We start from the raw sequence: 15311 nt of genomic DNA on the forward strand, positions 1-15311 counted from the left end.
TAGAGCACATTCCCCACCTCTATACTATGCTAGATGGAAAAAAAACGCGATCATGTCGCCCTGCACAGTAACAGGACCTCTCCTCCCCCACACTGAAAACAGTATCCTCAAAACAATATTCTTTAATTAGACCCTACAGTAATAATATCCCACATTCTGGACCCCACGTGTCCTGCTATTCTGCCTCATGTCTCTCCATATTGCCCCCACAGTCATCCATAATAGTATAATGCATCCCATAGTCATATATAGCAGTATAATGCAGCCCTATAGTAGTATAATGCAGTCCTATAGCGGTATAATGCAACCTCATAGCGGTATAATGAACCCCATGGCGGTATAATGCACCTCTATAATATAATGCTCCCCCATAGGGGTATAATGCTCCCCCATAATATAATGCACCCCATAGGGGTATCATGCTCCTCCATAGGGGTATAATGCTCCCCCAACAGGGGTATAATGCTCCTCCATACCACAGCTTTTCAAAAAAATAAAAGGTTCTCCTTACCTGGCCGAGCTCCAGCGATGTCCTCCACCTGATACATCTGAAGCGCTCAGAGTCGTTCCGGCGTATGACATTGACGTCATATGCCGGCGACATTCCCACTGACGTCAGCTGCTGGCCTATGATTGGCTGGCGGCTGTTAACTGTTGCCGTGCAGGAATCTCCCGCACGACAACAAATTTTAACTGCCCGTACGTCTGAAGATGCACGGGCAGTTACTGGGCCAGCAGAAGCCTGATGCTGGGGCCCGCTGAGTAGAGGAGAGGGGGCCCGATGCGGGCCTCTTATGCTCATCGGGCCCCATACGCCAGTAAGGGCAATAATGCCCTGATGGCAGCCCTGGGTGAAAGCTGAATGCCGGCTGAGGCTGGTGATGAAATCTTCAGGCTTCCCCGCCTAACAGATTAGTCTTTCCTCTTCTGGCGGCAACAGGCGGTCACCAGTTCGACACGTTGAGTCCCTTAGTCCATCACACTGCTCTGCAATCGGGAGCTTTTCACCACAATCTCCCGTTCATCGCACCCTGCGATCAGGAGTCTTCCCCAACGATTCCCCACTCGGTCTTCTCTTGAATCGTGTCCTCTCACTGCCGCACGGACTAACTCTACCCACAGCGAGCCACAGGTCTGCTCTCTTCTCCCCGGCGGGATCTCTGTCTTCCCGCACAAAGTTCCTGGTCCCTGCTACACTTACCACGCCCCTTCTCTACAGGTCATGGGTGATCTCTGTCCTCCATTTTCTTCACCCCTGCAACAATGGGTGTGGCCCCAGCAGTTCCAAACTAAATAATCCCAAGTGTAATAACCTGTCTTGGTATTGCAGACTCCCTAGTTCCCTAATAACCTTGGTCGCTCTTCTCTGCACCCGCTCCAGTTCAGCTATGTCTTATACACCGGAGACCAGAACTGTACACAGTATTCTAAGTGTGGTCGCACTAGTGACTTATATAGAGGTAAAATTATGTTCTCCTCATGAGCATCTATGCCTCTTTTAATGCATCCCATTATTTTATTTGCCTTTGCAGCAGCTGCCTGACACTGGCCACTAAATGTGTGTTTGTCGTCCACCCATACACCCAGGTCCTTTTCAGTGACAGTTTTGCCTAGTGTTTTACAATTAAGCACATAATTATACATCTTATTCGTTCTACCCAAGTGCATGACCTTACATTTATCCCCATTAAAGCTCATTTGCCATTTATCAGCCCAAGCTTCTAGTTTACATAAATCCTCCTGTAATATAAAATTGTCCTCCTCTGTATTGATTACCCTGCAGAGTTTAGTGTCATCTGCAGATATTGAAATTCTACTCTCTATGCCCCCTACAAGGTCTTTAATAAATATGTTAAAAAGAAGCGGGCCCAAAACTGACCCCTGTGGTACCCCACTGCTAACTGTGACCCAGTCCAAGTGTGCTTCATTAATAACCACCCTTTGTTTCCTATCCCTGAGCCAGCTCTTAACCCACCTACACATATTTTCCCCTATCCCCATTGTTCTCATTTTATGTATCAACCTTTTGTGTGGCACCGTATCAAAAGCTTTTGAAAAGTCCATGTACACCACGTCTACTGCATTCCCTTGGTCCAGTCCTGAACTTACCTCTTCATAAAAGCTTTCAGATTAGTCTGACAGGAACGGTCCCTTGTAAACCCATGTTGATATTGAGTCATGAGGTTATTCTTCTCCAGATACTCAAGTATAGTATCTCTTAGAAAACCCTCCAGGATTTTACCCACAGTTGAGGTTAAACTTACTGGCCTATAATTTCCAAGTTCATTTTTTGTCCCCTTTTTGACTATTGGCCCTACTTTTGCTATACGCCAGTCCTGTGGTACAGACCCTGTTATTATGGAATCTTTAAAGATTAAAAATAATGGTCTATCTATGACTTGCTTAATTCCTGCAGTACTCGGGGGTGTATCCTATCCGGGCCCGGGGATTTGTCAATTTTAGTGATTTTTAGACACCGCCGTACTTCCTGCTGGGTTAAGCAGGTGACATTTAATGGAGAATTTTTATCCCTGATCATGTTATCCGTCGTGGGATTTTCTTGTGTAAATACTGTTGAAAAAAGTCATTTAGCATATTGGCTTTTTCCTCATCCACCATTTCACCCAGACTATTTATAAGGGGACCAACACTATCATTTTTTAGCTTCTTACTATTTATGTAGTTAAAGAATATTTTGGGATTATTTTTACTTTCTCTGGCAATGAGTCTCTCTGTCTCAATCTTTGCTGTCTTGATTTGCTTTTTACAGAATTTACTTAATCTTCTGTATTTAGTTAATGCCTCATCACTACCTACTTGCTTTAATTCGCTAAATGCTTTATTTTTATCTCTTATTGCGCCCCTGACAGCTCTATTTAGCCATAGTGGTTTCTTCCTATTTCTAGCATGTTTATTCCCATACGGTATATATTGTGCACAGGTCCTATTCAGGATGCTAATAAACGTCTCCCATTTTCTTTGTGTATTTTTATGTCTCAGGATATCATCCCAGTTAATTGCACCAAGATCATCTCTCATCCGCTGGAAATTTGCCTTCCTGAAGTTTAGTGTCCTTGTAACCCCTCTATTACACATCTTATTAAAGGATACATGAAAACTTATTAATTTGTGATCACTATTACCCAAGTGACCCTCAACCCTTATATTTGATATGCGGTCTGGCCTGTTGGTTAATATTAGGTCTAGCAGTGCCCCCCCTCTTGTTGGGTCCTGAACCAGTTGTGAAAGGTAATTGTCTCTCATAGTTGTCAAAAACCTGTTACCTTTGCCGGAACTGCAGGTTTCGGTTCCCCAATGTATTTCAGGGTAGTTGAAGTCCCCCATAATAATGACTTCTCCTTGAGTCGCTGCTTCATCTATTTGCTTTATGAGGATATTCTCTGTTGCTTCCATTATTTTTGGAGACTTATAACAAACCCCTATCAGTAATTTATTATTTTCCCCCCTCCCCTTATCTCTACCCACAGGGACTCTACATTTCCATTAGATTCATATATATTATAGAATCATAGAATCATAGAATCGTAGAGTTGGAAGGGACCTCCTGGGCCATCTGGTCCAACCCCCTGCTCAAAGCAGGATTCGCTAAATCATCCCAGTCAGATGTCTGTCCAGCCTCTGTTTGAAGACTTCCATTGAAGGAGAACTCACCACTTCTCGTGGCAGCTTGATTGATCACTCTGTCAAAAAGTTTTTTCTAATATCTAATCTGTGTCTCCTCCCATTCAGTTTCATCCCATTGCTTCTAGTCTTTCCTTGTGCAAATGAGAATAAAGTTGATCCTTCTACAATGTGACAGCCCTTTAGATATTTGTAGACAGCTATTAAGTCTCCTCTCAGTCTTCTCTTTTGCAAACTAAACATTCCCAAATCCTGCAACCTTTCCTCATAAGACAGGGTTTGCAGACCGGTCACCATTCTGGTCGCTCTTTTCTGAACTTGCTCCAGTTTGTTGATGGATGGGTTTTAAGGATGATTTTACATATAAACACACGCCTCCCCCTCGCTTACTTGTTCAGTCATTTCTGAACAGACTATAGCCCTGTAAATTAACCGCCCAGTCGTGGCTCTCGTCCAGCCATGTCTCAGATATCCCCACCATGTCATATTTATGTTCCAACAACATTAACTCCAATTCCTCCATTTTGCTGGCGAGGCTTCTGGCATTAGTATACATGCACTTTATGTATCTCTCTGTACCTCTATTCTTTCTTAAATTATTAACTGTTCTAACCCCACCCCCCATGCCACCCCCACCCCCAATTTCATTATTTGTGCCCAGGTCTCTATCTGCACTGTCTTCCCCTCCTATAAAAGGAATACTCTCCCCCCGTCCCTAGTTTAAACACTGCTCCAACCTTCTAGCCATTTTCTCCCCCAGCACAGCTGCACCCTCCCCATTGAGGAGCAGCCCGTCCCTAGCGTAGAACCTGTAGCCAACTGAGAAGTCGGCCCAGTTCTGCAGGAACCCAAACCCCTCCTTACTACACCAATTCCTGAGCCACTTATTAACCTCCCTAATCTCCCGTTGCCTCTCTGGCGTGGCACGTGGTACAGGAAGTATTTCCGAAAATACCACCTTGGAGGTCCTTGCTTTCAGAGGCGTATCTAGGCTTCCTGGCACCCGGGGCAAGAATTTGGTTCGGTGCCCCCCCCCCCCCAAGTACATATGCGACTTACACTCTTAGTCATGTACCCACGAGCTGCTCTCCCTAATGCTCTCAATGTTCAGTAAAAAAACTGAGAAGCTCGTTGTCACAGGACCATAACTATGAAAATCGCATATGAGTGAAGTGTCCGTGTGATGACTACTGGAACCTGCAGAGCTGAATCCTGACATTGCAGCTTCTGAATTCTCACAACGAATGCACTGCACACTTTTTGGATTCTCCCTTGCCGATGTACAGTCATGTCAGCACAAGTATGTGATTTATATACTTCTGGCCACATTCCGCCTAGACGTGCCCAGCCTCGCTCCGTTCATTTTCATTGAGTGAGGCCACACACGTCTAGTCAGCATGTGACCGCATGTATGTAAATTACCGGCACGAGAGAATCCTAACAGCGTTCAGTGAGCACTGTGAGAATTCAGAAGTCTGTAGTCACATAGAATGACTGCAGACTCAGCGCAAACCTGGACAACCCCCTTAATGTTCCTAACAAATAAAAACATGAGAATTAGTCAGTATCACAAATAACATTTACATCCAGGTACCTTATAGATGACGTCGTCTCTGCAGTCGTTCTCCTTTTCTTCTTCTTGTCCAGAACCCATGATGAGTTTTCTCATCCACAGCGGCCTCTGCAGACTTCCATCTTCTCCGGTCTTCTGCAGCAAATCTCCACACGATGCCCTTAAAGATAGAAGTGTCATTATAATGCCCCTAAATACAAATATCTGCAATATACTGTCACCTCACACTATTCCCCTCCCTCCTCATACTGTCTCCTCATATATTTACCCCCTCACTCTCTATACCAGGGGTCCTCAAACTTTTTAAACAGGGGGCCAGTTCACGGTCCCTCAGACCATTGGAGGGCCGGAATATAGTTTTAAAAAAAAACTATGAACAAATTCCTATGGCCTGCCCTATGCACACTGCACATATCTTATTCAGAAGAAAAAAGAAACAAAACAAGAACAAATACAATTTTTAAAATGAAGAACAAGTGTTAAATCAACAAACTTACCAATATTTCAATGGGAACTGTGGGCCTGCTTCTGGCTAATGAGATGGTCAATGTCCGGTTCCATATTTGTCACTGCTAGTCGTAACAAGTGATGCAAGTGTTCATCAGTTAGTCTAGATCTGGTAGGAGATTTCAGGTGTTTCATTCTGGAAAAAGTCTGTTCACAGACATAAGTGCTGCCAAAGATGGTTGCCATTTTGAGTGCTTGCTTCCTGAGATTAGGATATGTCTCAGAGGGGAGAGATGCATAGAAATTAGGAAGGCTGCTTGACTTGAATGCGTCTTTCAGAGAGTCACAATTCCGTAGTTCAGCCAGTTCCATTTGGTAAACTGTATCCACATTTTCAATGTCAATAGAAAATGGGTTACGGAAAAGCTGTATGTCCTGTCCATGGAGATGAAGCTCTTTAAATCTAAATTCGAATTGCTTTAGTAAGATTTCCAGTGAATCCACACATGTTTTGTTTGGGAATGCAACCAGTGGTTTTTGCGCTAACAGATTTTGAGTTGTGGGGAGATGGCAGAAATTTTCCTCCTTCACTTGTTTGATGAGGAGGCCTAATTTTACTTCAAATGCTTTCACATGTGATTGCATATCACAGATGAGCTTCCCCTTTCCTTGAAGTTGCACATTGAAACTGTTAAGTAACTCTGTTACATCTGTCAGAAAGGCAAGGTGCCATTTCCATTCTGCATCTTTGAGCTCTGGTATTTCTTTGTTTTTTGAAAGCAGAAATTCTGTAATCTGTGGAAGCAAGTCATAGAAACGTTTCAAAACTCTCCCTCGACTCAGCCAACGGACTTCTGTGTGGTACAGAACATCTTCATAGCCAACATTTAGCTCAGACAGAAATTCCTGAAATTGTCTGTGGTTTAATGCATTAGCTCTAATGAAGTTAACACAAGATACCACAATTTTCATAACAGAGTCCCACTTCAGTGATTTACTACACAGCGCCTGTTGGTGGATTAAGCAGTGTATGGCTATTGGATGAGAATGGTTATACTTGTCCATCTCTTGGTTAATGCGAGCAATTACTCCTTTCTTAGACCCCACCATGCTAGGAGCACCATCAGTTGTCACACTGGCTAGTTTAGCCCAGTCCAGCTCCAAACCATTCACAGTTTGGCAAACCTTTTCATAGATGTCCTCTCCTGTAGTTGTTCCTTTGATGCTTTGCAGTGCAGCAAGCTCTTCTGTGACTTCAAAATAATCATTCGTCCCACGAATAAAAATTAGAAGTTGTGCAGAATCACGAATATCATTACTTTCGTCGAGTGCCAAGGAAAAATAGGAAAGTTTTTTGCGGAGTTTTGCTAATGCTGATGCAAATTGTCTCCCATTTCTTCAATCCTTCGTGTAATTGTAGGTCCTGAAAGACTCACTGTACTAAATAAATCGACCTTCTCTGGACACATCTCTTTGGCTACAGAAAGAAGGCATTCTTTAACAAATTCTCCCTCCACGAATGGTCTGCCAGTGCACGCTATTAGCTTGGCAACTTGAAAACTTGCTCGCAGTGATGAAATATTTAGCTGCTTCTGCTTCACAAACGTATTTTGCTGAGTTGTCAATGTATTTTTTAGTTTTAATATTTTATCTTTTCTCACTTCTCCAACCAAACAATCATATTTATCTTTATGTTGAGTTTGATAGTGTCGACGCAAATTGTATTCTTTGAACACAGACACTATATTCTGGCATATCAAACAGACAGCTCTTTCCTTGTACTGCATGAAAAAGTAATCATAAGTCCACTGTTCCTTGAATATCCTACACTCTGAGTCAATTTTTCTCTTTCTCGATGTCATTGTTTCCTAGAGATTCAAAATCGCTATTAGTAAAATACCAATATATATACAGCTCTACAAAAACTACACCAGAAATAAAATTACCCACACGGAGACATACAGACTGCACTGCCCATCATTGCAATGTCATCAGTGCCTATCAATGCAGCCTTGCCAGTCCCCAATAGACAGGTAAATGTCCCCAATAGGCAGCATAATCCCCCATAAGCAGCATAGTAGTCCCCCATAGGCAGCATAATCCCCCATAAGCAGCATAGTAGTCCCCCATAGGCAGCATAATCCCCCATAGGCAGCATAATCCCCCATAGGCAGCATAGTAGTCCCCCATAGGCAGCATAGTAGTCCCCCATAGGCAGCACAGGTCCCCAATAGGCAGGTAAATGTCCCCAATAGGTAGCACAGGTCCCCATTAGGCAGAACAATGTCCCCACTAGGCAGGAAAATATCCCCAATAGGTAGCACAGGTCCCCATTAGGCAGAACAATGTCCCCACTAGGCAGAAAAATGTCCCCAATAGGTAGCACAGGTCCCCATTAGGCAGAACAATGTCCCCACTAGGCAGAAAAATGTCCCCAATAGGTAGCACAGGTCCCCATTAGGCAGAACAATGTCCCCACTAGGCAGAAAAATGTCCCCAATAGGTAGCACAGGTCCCCATTAGGCAGAACAATGTCCCCACTAGGCAGAAAAATGTCCCCAATAGGTAGCACAGGTCCCCATTAGGCAGAACAATGTCCCCACTAGGCAGAAAAATGTCCCCAATAGGTAGCACAGGTCCCCATTAGGCAGAACAATGTCCCCACTAGGCAGAAAAATGTCCCCAATAGGTAGCACAGGTCCCCATTAGGCAGAACAATGTCCCCACTAGGCAGAAAAATGTCCCCAATAGGTAGCACAGGTCCCCATTAGGCAGAACAATGTCCCCACTAGGCAGAAAAATATCCCCAATAGGTAGCACAGGTCCCCATTAGGCAGAACAATGTCCCACTAGGCAGAAAAATGTCCCCAATAGGTAGCACAGGTCCCCATTAGGCAGAACAATGTCCCCACTAGGCAGAAAAATGTCCCCAATAGGTAGCGCAGGTCCCCATTAGGCAGAACAATGTCCCCACTAGGCAGGAAAATATCCCCAATAGGTAGCACAGGTCCCCATTAGGCAGAACAATGTCCCCACTAGGCAGAAAAATGTCCCCAATAGGTAGCACAGGTCCCCATTAGGCAGAACAATGTCCCCACTAGGCAGGAAAATATCCCCAATAGGTAGCACAGGTCCCCATTAGGCAGAACAATGTCCCCACTAGGCAGAAAAATGTCCCGAATAGGTAGCACAGGTCCCCACTAGGCAGAAAAATGTCCCGAATAGGTAGCACAGGTCCCCATTAGGCAGAACAATGTCCCCACTAGGCAGAAAAATGTCCCCAATAGGTAGCACAGGTCCCCATTAGGCAGAACAATGTCCCCACTAGGCAGAAAAATGTCCCCACTAGGTAGCACAGGTCCCCACTAGGCAGAACAATGTCCCCAATAGGACCCGGCATTAAAAAAAAAAAAAAAAAAGTACTCACCTATGTCCCCGCACTGCTCTGAAGAGGCGCCCGCTCGTCTCCGTCTTCTTCCGGCACAGGCCCAGGCGGCGTGACATCATCAGACCGCGCAGGCGGCGTGATGACAATCACGTCGTCTCTGTGCACTGTGCTGTGGGAGGGCTGCGCAACGCCTTTCCTCGGCGCCTCGTCCCGCCTGCAATTACACGGCCCGCCGGCACTGAACTGCAGTGCAGTTCATGAGCTCAAAGTCGGCCTGGCGGGGGGCCGGATAAAAGTCTTTGGAGGGCCGCATGCGGCCCGCGGGCCGTAGTTTGAGGACCCCTGCTCTATACTGTCTGCTCACACATATCCCTGACTCCCCATACTGTGTCCACATACATTCACCCGTTCGCACCCCTTACTGTCTGCACCCATCCCCCATGCTGTTTCCTCATACTCTTCATTTTGTGTCCTCAAATCTCCCCACACACATTAAATACCATCCCCACTCCAAATCCCCCACACACATTAAGTACCCCCCCATCTCCACTCCCAAATCCCCCCACACATTATGTACCCCCACTCCAAATCCCCCCACACATTAACCCCCATCCCCACTCATTAACCCCTCCACACATTAACCCCCATCTCCACTCATTAATCCCCCCACTCAGTAACCCCCATCCAACCCCCATCTCCACTAATTAACTCCCACACTCATTAACCCCATCTCCACTCATTAACCCCCCAATCATTAACCCCATCACCACATCAATCCCATCTCCACACATTAACCCCATCTCCACACATTAACCCCCATCTCCACTCATTAACCCCCCACTCATTAACCCCCATACATTAACCCCCATCCCCACATTAACCCCCATCTCCACCCATTAACCCCCATCTCCACTCATTAACCCCCATACATTAACCCCCATCCCCACATTAACCACCATCTCCATCCATTAACCCCCATCTCCACTCATTAACCCCCTGGCCCCATCCCCACATTAACCCCCATCTCCACTCATGAACACCCCCCCCATCTCCTATCTTCGGTGGTTCTTCAGCTCCACAGAGGAGCACACTTACGACCAGCGTTCGCTCTGGGCGCCGGGGAGTGACGTCAGCAGCGTGATCACATGACCTGATCACTCTGCTGACGTCGCTCTGACGGCGGTCAGAGCTTCAATTGTACTGGCGTCTGTATAGACGCCAGTACAATTGCTGCCTGGGAGTCGGCGCGGCCTCCTTCTCTGCGTCGGCTGTCAGCTTGACAGCTGACACAGAGAACAGCCGACACACAGGACAGTGGGCGGCAGAATGCAGCCGCCGGGGGGGAGACACTGCCGACCGCTGCAAGACTGCGCCCCCCTGCTGCCTGCGCCCGGGGCAACTGCCCCGGCTGCCCCCCCCCGGATACGCCACTGCTTGCTTTAAGCTTACAGCCTAAATCCCTGAAATCATCTTTAAGGACCTTCCACCTACCTCTAACTTTGTCATTTGTGCCAATGTGCACCATGACCACTGGATCCTCACCAGCCCCTCCCAGTAATCTGTCAACCCGATCAGCGAAGTGCCGGACTCGAGCGCCAGGTAGGCAGCACACCGTTCGATGATCCCTGTCATTGTGACAGATTGCCCTATCTGTTCCCCTAATAATTGAGTCACCTGTCTGGCCTGCCCTGCTCTCCTATTTCCCCCCTTACTGGAGCAGACACTCCTCTGGCTTTCAGAGGACATGCCTTGCTGCAGCAGTGCTACTCCTGCACTAACACTCCCCTCATGTGCCAACTTAGCAAACTTATTGGGGTGTGCCAGATCAGGAATAGCCTCCCTGGTGCTCTTCCCTCTACCCCGCCTTCTAACTGTCACCCAGCTAGCTGCTTCATTGTCCTGCAGCTCCAACCTAGCATCCCCCCCTCATCTATCCCATTGAGCGTCTGGTCAGTGAGCAGAAGACTCCTTTCCATATTGTCTATGGATCTCAGTGTTGCCAGCTGCACATTTAGATCCAGTATCTGGGCTTCCAAATGCACAACATGCTCACATCTCGCGCAGCAGTATGCACCCTCTACCGGCTGTTCAAGGATTCCATACATGCGGCAAGACGTGCACTGGATGGCATTGGCAATAGTGGAGCACATCCTAATGGGGATTGCACCAGACAATAAGATAAGCAAAAATAAATAAAAAGTATTAATAAAATATAACAGCAATTCAGTAATACTTCCCTTGGAAACTCCCTGAATCCAAAGTCACTGAATCACAAGTCACACACTTACCACAGTTCGCACTTACGTTCAGGTCACACTCAGCTCGTTCACACTCGCTCAGGCAGAAGATTTAAAAGATTTTTTTCCCTTTTACCAGCACACCACGTTGCTTCTCAATGCACTTCCAAAAGGAGTTGAGCCCCAACCAGCTGCCCCTTATAAACCCTTAATTATGAACTCCCACCCTTAATTAACCCCTTGTGAATATAGTTACACCTCAAGATTTAAATGCAATATAGTTAACCCTTAAAAACACTGAGGCTGTGGGCACACGTAGCGTTTTAAAACGCTCACTGAAAACCGGACTCCTTCCCAGAAATTGCGCGTTTTTTTCCGCGCGATTTCGCTGCGATTTTACCGCAATTATGATTGCGATTTTGCCGCGATTTTCGCGTGCGATATTCAAGCACTTTCCAAGCGATTTGAAGCATCGCTTGGAAAGTGATTGACAGGTTGGTCACACTCGTCAAACATAGTGTTTGACAAGTGTGACCAGGTTTTTACTATTGAGGCCGCCTATGCGGCATCAATAGTAAAAGATAGGATGTTAAAATGCTAAAAAAAAATAAAAAAATCTGGGTATATTTACCTTCCGGCGTCCCGCGATGCATTCCCGGGCCTCAGCGTTCCCAGTAATGCCTTGCGAGACCTGTGATGACGTAGTCTCGCGTTGCTATAGCGATCTCGCGAGACCGCTAGAGTCACGCGAGATACGTCATTACAGGGCCTTGCCGCAAGGCATTACTGGGAACGCTAGGCCGGGAATGCAGCGCGGGACATCGGAAGGTAAATATACCCCGATTTTTTATTTTTTATTCTTTTTTTTACAGGGGGATGGTACCCAGGGCCTGGAGGACAGTCTCCTCTCCTCCACACCGTGGGTACCAACCGCACATGAGACGCTTAACTTCCCGCATGGTGGGCATAGCCACATGCGGGAAGTAAGCGATTCTCATGCATTCCTATGGGTGCGGAATCGCAGCAATTCTTTGCGATTCCGCACAAAAGAATGAGCATGCTGCGATTTTTTCCGCGATGCGATTCCGCCGCGGAAAAAAGCGCAGCATTAGCACAGCATGTGCGGAATACCATAGGAATGCATGGGGGGCGTTCTGTACACGATTTTTAAGCGTTTTCGCGCCGAAAATCGCTGCAGAAACGCTTAAAAATCGCTACGTGTGCACATAGCCTGATAGTGTTTTTAAGTGACTTAAAAGAAAACTGACATCAGCTCAAACATATTGATTTGTTTCTCTTATTTTATCCCCACTGCTTCCCTGATTATTCAGTTTTTTGTTTTATTAAAATCTACCATATGGTTCCAGAGATACGGGCCTTTATATTCAGTACTTATTTTTAAGGGACGTGGCTCACAGGATCCTCTGGGGCGTATCTTTAGCATTATTTGCATAATTATGCTGTAAGCCACGCCCCCATCGTGAAAACAATAAGCATTATAAATATAAAGGTCCGTATCTATGGAACCATATGGTGGATTTTAATAAAACAAAAACTGAATTACTCAGGGAAGAAGTGGGAATAAAAAGAGCAAAAACTGGTCACTTTTCATCTGGTGACAGGTCATCTTTAATTACATAATGGACATAGATAAAAGAATAAGAAACGGTTAGGGGTATAACTGGGTGACTGAGCAACATGGAAGATGAAGATCCCCATATTTCTGCCTTGCATTTGTAGTATGAACTGCCACAGATCCACACAATTGTCATTTCATAGGGCTATTTATGAGCTTTTTTCTTATTTCCATGGAAAACTACATTTTGAGATGGCATAAGAAATCAAAGCAAAAAAAATCCTGATGTCTGTGAATGAGTTTTTTTTTTTATAAAAAAATGTGATTTTGGTGTGGAATCCACAATGAAATCTTTTTAAATCAAACAAGTGTGAACATATGTAAATGACCAAATGGAAAATAGAAAAAATGATTAAAAGGTTTCCAAGGTCAATGACTTTTCCTGTCACCGTTCTGTCATCAGTCAGACTCGCTGGTGGTGTGTGATGTGGACTCTGATCTCAGAGAGAAGTTGAGGAAGTTCCGCTTCAGGAAGGAGACCAATAATGCCGCCATCATGAGTGAGTAAACAACTGTGAGGATCCTCAGGGTTGAGTATTACCGGAGGACAATAGCTCATTAGTCTTGTCTCTTTCATAGTGAAGATCGACAAGGAGAAGCAGCTGGTGGTCCTGGAGGAGGAATTTGAGGTAAGGCCTGTTTCACACATACGTTTTTTTCATCAGTTGCAATCCGCGAAAATGGCGGGACACGGATCCGCAACTGTTTTGAAAGCAACGTGTGCTACCGGACCGTTGCTTTGACGGATCCGGGGAAGGCAGAAATTTAAAGGAGAGAGAGAGAGTGATTTTTTTCAGCCGCCAGACCTGGCATGTAGGGTTAAATTTCTGCCAGAGGCAATTCTTCCAGGCATGCGCAGTGTACAAATGCGGATCCGGCCAGCAAAAAAACGTTGCAGTGTCCGTCCTGTCATGTCTGCGGACGCCAAAATTTTGGCGGATCTGTAAAAAACGGATCCAACGGATGACCATCCGTCAAGATCCACCGATAATGCAAGTCAATGGGAAAAAAAACGGATCCACCAAGAAAAATGGCGGATCCGTTTTTTTCCCCAAAACAGCGGATTTTGACTGATGGTGACAGACGGATGTGTGAAAGAGGCCTAAGTCATCCAAAAATGTGTTTCCCTTGAGAATAGGTCTCCGAAATGTGGTTCAGCTGATGCTCAACTACAATTCCCAGCATGCCCTGATAGCCTGTGTCCTGGGTAAGAAGTTGCCCCCAGTGGTGAATGACAATGTGCTATTGCCTTCTCTCTATATAGAGCGCCCGTGTGTGTGGTGTCAGATGAGGAGCGTGCATGTCTGTGCAGGGTCTGAAGGAACAGTGTTCAGCTGACATTGTGTGACCAGCTATAGCCCCGAGCCTAATGCCTTAGTCACACCAGCACATGGCATTGGATGCGAGAGCTACTAATGACCCTCAGCTCCTGCTCTGCTGCGAGCATGATTTGAGTGTCAGCGCTACTGTGCTCTGATTGTTTTGCATGAGAGGATCGCAGCACAGGTACAGAGGAGGTGGAGAAAGTAATTTCTCCATCTCCTCCATTGAAGGGGTTTGCGGGAATCGCACTGCACTCAGGTGATATCCCAGTGCAGTGCGATGTTTCACATTCACCCATAGACTTATATTGGTGTGTGCGATCCAATTCTCGGATGCAATTGCAGCATGCTGCCGAATCGGCATGAGAAAATTATTACAGATATGAGCTGCCCCATAGGTTAACATTGGACACGGTGTGATCTGATGCATGTCAGTGTGTTTTCACGGACTGTGTATCTGTGGTCAAAACATGCTGACATGTCTGTTTTTTAACAGCAGCACAGGCTGCAAAACGTCCCGCACACATATGACATCTGTCTGTCATCAGTATGAGATGTACCAGCACCTGGGAAGCAGCAGTACTGTTCGTGCTTTTGTTGCCCGGTGCCAGGTTCTAAAGATGGCTCTTATCATTCTCCCCTGCTCATGCTGCAATCAGCGCAAACAGGGGAGATTGTTGAGAGTTATATTCAACTGATAACAGTGAGAGCAGGCGGCGGCTGATGGGTCTACTACTCCAATCAGTCTACACCTACTGCCACTAATAACAGTGAAAGCAGAAGGTGGCTGATGGGAGTATTCATCAGCTGCCGCCTGTGCTATAATAAATAAATTAAATAAAAATATGACGTGGGGTTTCCCTGTATTTTTGCTAACCAGCCAGGCAAAACTGGCAGCTGCGGGTTTCAACACTCAGCAGCTGGGGTCTAAAGCAGACAGCTGGGGTCTGGTATTCTCAGGCTGGTAAGGGGTCATGGATATTGCCCCCCCCAGCCTAAAAAATAGCTGACTACAACTGCCCAGAAAAGGCGCATCTACAAGATGCGCCAATTCTAGTGCTTTTCC

The 15311-nt window shown here is 46.0% G+C and overlaps 1 protein-coding gene across 6 annotated transcripts in view; it reads left to right on the forward strand.

The window, feature by feature from the left end:
- GMFG (glia maturation factor gamma) overlaps positions 1–15311 on the forward strand; it is a 124189-nt gene that overhangs the window by 87437 nt on the left and 21441 nt on the right. For 5 of the 6 annotated variants that reach the window (XM_073549027.1, XM_073549030.1, XM_073549028.1 and 2 more), the window contains 2 exons: positions 13327–13423; positions 13503–13552. In XM_073549027.1, coding sequence (XP_073405128.1) covers positions 13327–13423; positions 13503–13552 — 147 coding nt within the window. Of the gene's footprint in view, positions 1–10284; positions 10650–13326; positions 13424–13502; positions 13553–15311 lie in introns of those variants that run through there. The other variant, XM_073549032.1, reaches the window with a different exon arrangement.

The sequence above is a fragment of the Dendrobates tinctorius genome, unplaced genomic scaffold, assembly GCF_039654945.1.
Source record: "Dendrobates tinctorius isolate UK_male_01 unplaced genomic scaffold, ASM3965494v1 ptg000158l, whole genome shotgun sequence".
NCBI classification, from domain to species: Eukaryota; Metazoa; Chordata; class Amphibia; order Anura; family Dendrobatidae; genus Dendrobates; species Dendrobates tinctorius.